This window comes from Trachurus trachurus, assembly GCF_905171665.1.
Source record: "Trachurus trachurus genome assembly, chromosome: 18".
NCBI lineage: Eukaryota > Metazoa > Chordata > Actinopteri > Carangiformes > Carangidae > Trachurus > Trachurus trachurus.
In genome coordinates, this window is record NC_139909.1 from 1,442,347 (window position 1) to 1,448,346 (window position 6,000).

Here is a 6,000-nt window from a genome sequence, read left to right on the forward strand (position 1 = left end):
ATCCTGTCAAGGAGGACTTATATCCTGTATCAGATGTATTTTTATTTTTTAACATTAAATTGAATTAGTGATACTGTGAACATTGATAAGTTGTAGTAACCCTGCACTGCAAAAACTCAAAATCTTTCCAAGAATATTTGTCAAAGTGTCTCATTTCTAGTCCACTATCAGATTTTTCTACTTATTTCACGTGAAAATATGCGTGAAAGAAGTAAAAAGTGTCTAGAAACAAGCTACTTTTTATGTGATGAGTCTTATTTTAAGTAGAATGAGATTTGTTTTGACTAGAAATGAGACATTTTGACTAGAAATAAGACAAATATTCTTGGTAAGATATTTGAGTTTTTGTAGTGTAGTGTGTAATTGAAATATACTACAACAGTAGAAATAACCACACACACACACACACATAAACACACACACGGAGGCTGTTGTAATAAACATGTGGGAGTTTTTATTTTGCTGTGCTGTGATTGGCCACAGGTGCATCTCCACGGTGACGTATATAACACTGGTTCCTGCCTGTGTGCAGTCAGCCCAGGTGTGAACGCAATGTTCGACACTAGTTTGCTACGTTGTCTTTTAAAAACTTTAAACACTTTATTTTTCCCTGTTGGACGCCTGGAAAGGCTCAAAGGTGATTAAAAAAAACTAAAGAAGCTAAAAACAGCGGCTGTTTTCTTGAGTTGGCACGAAGGAGGAGTGGTAGTCGGGGGTCAGAGGTCAGGAATGGGATGGGATGGGGGGGTGGGCACAGGAGAGGTGTCGGCCATCTTGTATCAGTAACCTGACTTTTTCAGGTAATCAACCATAGAGTACACAGCGGAGGCCAGCTGGCCGCCGTTAGCATCCTTAGTGCCTTTAGCGATGACGAGAGCTGTGGAGACAGAGGAGAGACATGTTATTATAATTTTACAGGGGACATATTATGCAAAACTCACTTTTTCATTGCTTTAGTATGTGTATTTGCATATCCAGAGTGCCTCTTCACCCCTTAAAAGGTAAGTTTTGACAACTACGTCAACATTTTGTAAACTGCCATAGTCAGAAAATGTGTCGCTTAAAGCAGAAGTAAGCGATCCGGTGGTTTTGGTTAATGCTGCGTTCCAGGCAGGCGTTTGAAACTGTAAATTACAGCTTCAAGTCACAACTTACGACTTTGTAGCGTTCCAGGCAACCCACTCGTGTTTCTCCGACCTGTTTTACCTGTGAAAGTCACTATAACGGCCACTCGTAACTTCTGACCCGTGAACTCGTACCAGATCGAACTGGTACGACTTCACAGGTCGGAAAAACACGAGTCACGAGTTGCCTTGAACGCACCATAACAGTCCTCGTCCCTACGTCACCACATTCACGGCGTCCCTTGGCTGCGTACACAGAGAGGACTGCCCCTTTATGCCGTTCTCTCTCCTCATTGGATAAAGGTTGTAGGATACAAGGAAAGTTTTCTCCTGGGCTCAGAGCAGAGCAGAGTGACTGACAGACCCGTGTTTCAGACCAAACACTCTATAGAAGTGATTGCTGTCGGAAGATACAACTATTTAAGACTTAGATTAACACAAATATATCGCTTACTTCTGCTTGAACAAACCGTTTAAATTTTTTTAACCGTTTGATTTGAACATTCAAGCCCTCGCTCCCGTGGTTACCATGGTTTCCTCAGCTACCGGAGCGAAGCTTCTAAACCGACCGATTGTCTTATTTCTTGTCAAAATGTCTCATTTCTAGTCAAAACTAATCTCTTTCCACTTAAAATAAGACTCATCACCTAAAAATTAACTTGTTTTTAGATCATTTTTACTTCTTTCAAACTAATTTTCACTTGAAATAAGTAGAAAAATCTGCCAGTGAAAGCAAGTTTTTTGTGCTGGTAATAAGAAAGAAAAACTTGCTCCACTATCAGATTTTTCTACTTATTTCAAGCGAAAATCTGCTTGAAAGAAGTAAAAAGTGTCTAGAAACAAGCTGCTTTTTATGTGATGAGTCTTATTTTAAGTGGAATGAGATTTGTTTTGACTAGAAATAAGACAAATATTCTTGGTAAGAGTTTGAGTTTTTGCAGTGTGTGAAAACTGGTGTGTAGAGAACCCAGCTGTGCTCAATCTTTTGGTTTTTCTGACCAAAGCAACATCAAGGTACCATGTCAAGAAGCAGAAATGAGCTGAATATGTCCCCTTTAAAAGGTTCGTTCGTTTTATTCTTATTTAGGTGCTCAGTTTGCTTTTTTATTTCAGTTTAGTTTTAGTGAATTCAACAAATTATCTGACAAACCACAAGGCCGAACTTATTTACGATTATCGATTACTACTGATCGATGAGTGTTGCAGCTTCACCTTTGTTGCTCTTGCCGACACACACGTTGTAGGCGTTGCCCTCGGCGTCGGCCGCCGACTTGAGGTCCATGGTGCACATATTTTCGTCGTCCATGTTGTCGCGGAGCATCCGGCACTTCAGGCCGGCGATGAAGGGGCCGCTCTGGGCGAAGTCCGTCCTTTTGCCGGCCAGACGCTTGATCTCGGCCGCCTGGAGCAGAAAAACATGACAATGAATGTAAAACATGGTCATGTGGCTTTTACCGATAGAAAAAGAGTGAAGCCTTCAAATGTCACGATTATTGTCAGAGAAATAATCACAGTATTACGATTATTATACATTATTTGAGGGCTGCAACTAACGATTATTTTCAATTTATCTGGTGATTATTTAAACGATTACAGTAATTGATTAGTAGTTTTGTCCACAAACCAAAGAGAGACTCAGTTTATCGTCATAAAGGAACAAAAAAACCAGAAATATTCACATTGAAGAAGCTGGAATCAGAGAATCTGCACTTTTTTTTTTCTTACGTAAAAAAACTACTGAAACTGATTATTAGATTATCAGAATAGTTGACGATTAATTTAATAATCAATTCATTGTTTGATTAATCGATTAATTGTTGCAGCTCTACATTAATTGATTTCACAACATTAACGATGAATGTGTAAAAAATATATAGTAGTAGTATAGTAGTCAAATATAGTAAAAATATAATTGCATTACTTGTTATTTACACACAATATTCAAGTCATTGATTGTCATCTACACCAAATGTTTAAGTTTATTTTAATTGTTTTTATTACAAGGGATACTTTAACATTTAAATTCCTCCCAATTCAATGTTACATTTGGAAAATTACCTACTACTTAATTTAAACCATCTGTGCATTTACCTTTATTTTGGCGTTTATTTGCCTCTATGACGGTCTGTAGTGACGTTTAATACCGCGGTTAATTGTGAAAAGAAACATCCCTGCTCACAACACATTGACTACAAATCTGAGAAGTGGGGGTGTGTGTCAGGTGGTGGTGGAGCCAGTAGGGGGCGCTACGGCAACACAGCTGGGAGAACATGTGGCAACCCTTTACTGTAATTTACAGACTGTTAATTAGGTGATAACGTCAAGAAATAGTCTACACTGCAAAAACTCAAATATCTAAACCAAGAATATTTGTCTTATTTCTAGTCAAAACAAATCTCATTCTACTTAAAATAAGACTCATCACATAAAAAGCAGCTTGTTTTTAGACACTTTTTACTTCTTTCACACATATTTTCACGTGAAATAAGTAGAAAAATCTGATAGTGAGTGAAGTTTTTCTACAAGCACAAAAAACTTGCTTTCACTGGCAGATTTTTCTATTTATTTCAAGTGAAAATTTGTTTGAAACAAGTGAAAATTATTTAAAAACAAGTTTTTTTTAGGTGATGAGTCTTATTTTAAGTGGAAAGAGATTAGTTTTGAACAGAAATGAGACATTTTGACAAGAAATAAGACAAATATTCTTGGAAAGATTTTGAGTTTTTGCAGTGAAGAAATAACAGTCAGCTTCATAGAAGCGTCATTTTTTAGGTAAAGGTCAAAGGTTACACATGCTGCTTTTCATTTCTACACAATCGATCGTTATGTCTTGGCGATATCTTGGCATTATGACGCAACTATACTTGTTATGTTTTGGGTATTTTTTTGACATTATCACGTAATTAATTGTTATTTCTAGGCTATTTCTTGACATTATGACACAATGAATTGTTCCTGACATGATCGCGCCATTTTAACGGCCTGTAAATTAAAGGGTTACTGCAAAATGTCTGTTGCATAACGAGCGCTCGCTGCAGGGAAGTGTTGGAGGAACTTGAAGCGTCGACTCTCTCGGCTCTTGGTGTGACTGACCGCAGCAGTTTCTGTTCTGGGCGGGCGGAAGAGCCGATCGTTACAGAGACTCAGACTCAAACTCAGAGGCCTTTGATACAACAGATCAATCAATCATTTGATCGATTGATTGATTGATTGATCAGGAGGCCTAAAGGCGTCTGGAACGAGCTGCAGCAGGAAACAGCGAAGAAGGAGAAAGAAAGAAAGAAAGAAAGGAAGGAGAGGAAAAGAATGTGTATGGAGGACAAGTCAAGACATGACGCACACGCACACACACACACACACACTAGGTTTTTAGAGTCTGGTTCTCAAACCTTCAAAGGTTCAGTTCGAGGGAACCGTGTGTGTGTGTGTGTGTGTGTGTGTGTGTGTGTGTGTGTGTGTGTGTGTGTGTTACCCCCCCCCCCACCCCTCCCTCCCTCCCTCCTCAGCGTTTCAGAGTGTGAAAGAGAGAAAAGGAGAAGTGAACGTCTCCACTTCCTGTCCCTGCTGCTGTTTTCAGCATCATGTCCTTATAAGGCAGTCGATCGAACCGAGGCAGGAAACCACGGCAACGCCCGGAAGTGATGCGTACAACCATCACTTGGCTCAGCGAAGAACAAGAAGAACTAAAGAACTATCATCATCAAAAAAAAACAACCGATATGAACATGTTGGCGGTTTCTGACTGACAGCCAATCAGCTTCCAGATCCCCGTGACATCACACCCCCCCCGCCCGCCTGCCTGCCATTTTCTCTGCAGTCGCACAAACTAAACTTACACACAATTAACACAATTAACACACACACGCACACACACACACTCGGCAACATGTCAAAGCTCTGTTTTAGTAGTAGACCGGAAACCAAACGAACCGGCCGGCCAATGAGGCGACGGCGCCCAGCGATGTCACAGGTCACACACACACACACACACACACACACACACACACATGTTGAAGAAGCAAAGACAAGTTGAGCAGGACTGAGGAAGTGTGTGTGTGTGTGTGTGTGTGTGTGTGTGTGTGTGTGTGTGTGTGTCCTTACTGAGATGCCAGCGTAGTCAGGTGTCGACGCCCAGACCGACTCCGCTCCAGCATCGAACCCGCAGATGGCCGCTTGGTCCACATAGCTGTGAGCTTTCAAGGTATCGATGTATGCTTGCCACGACATCCTGATCAATAACCAATCACACGCACACACACACAGACACACACACACAGACACACGCACAGACACACACACAGACACACACAGAGTGATTAGTTACACATTGACAGCCACTAATGCGTCACAACAACCAAGAAGTCGACAGAAAGAAACAACAACAGAACTATACAATCAATCAATGAACCAATCAGCAGTCAGACTGAGTGTGTGTGTGTGTGTGTGTGTGTGTGTGTGTGTGTGTGTGTGTGTGTGAGAGAGAGAGAGAGAGAGGCGATGTCATGGTCTTACCTGTGCAGGTAGAGTCTCAGGTGTGAGGGACAGAGAGAGAGAGAGGGAGGGAGAGAATGCAGAAAGGAGGAAGAGAAGTGAACTTTTATAGACGAGGCCACGCCTCCGCCTGCAGGACGCTTCCTGCTGCCGCAACCAGGAAGAGACGGAGAGAGAGCAGCCGATTGGTCGAAGCTGAGCTGAGGAAGAGACGGAGAGAGAGCAGCCGATTGGTCGAAGCTGAGCTGAGGAAGAGACGGAGAGAGAGCAGCCGATTGGTCGAAGCTGAGCTGAGCTAAACTGAACTGAGTTGCTGTCAGTAACTCAGACCTGGGGCCAGATTCACAAAACCTTCTTCACCCTAGAACACTAACGTTAAAAATAG

General features: G+C 41.5%; 1 protein-coding gene across 1 annotated transcript; it reads right to left on the reverse strand.

Annotated features, from left to right (window-relative positions):
* Positions 1 to 437: 437 nt before the first annotated feature.
* Positions 438 to 5,690, reverse strand: pfn1 (profilin 1). The gene is made up of 4 exons (XM_083992457.1): positions 5,637 to 5,690; positions 5,226 to 5,352; positions 2,337 to 2,526; positions 438 to 877 (listed from the first exon to the last, which is right to left on the reverse strand). The coding sequence occupies exons 2-4, from the start codon at positions 5,349 to 5,351 to the stop codon at positions 780 to 782; spliced, it is 414 nt and encodes a 137-aa protein (XP_083848583.1). The 5' UTR covers position 5,352; positions 5,637 to 5,690; the 3' UTR covers positions 438 to 779.
* Positions 5,691 to 6,000: the final 310 nt, after the last annotated feature.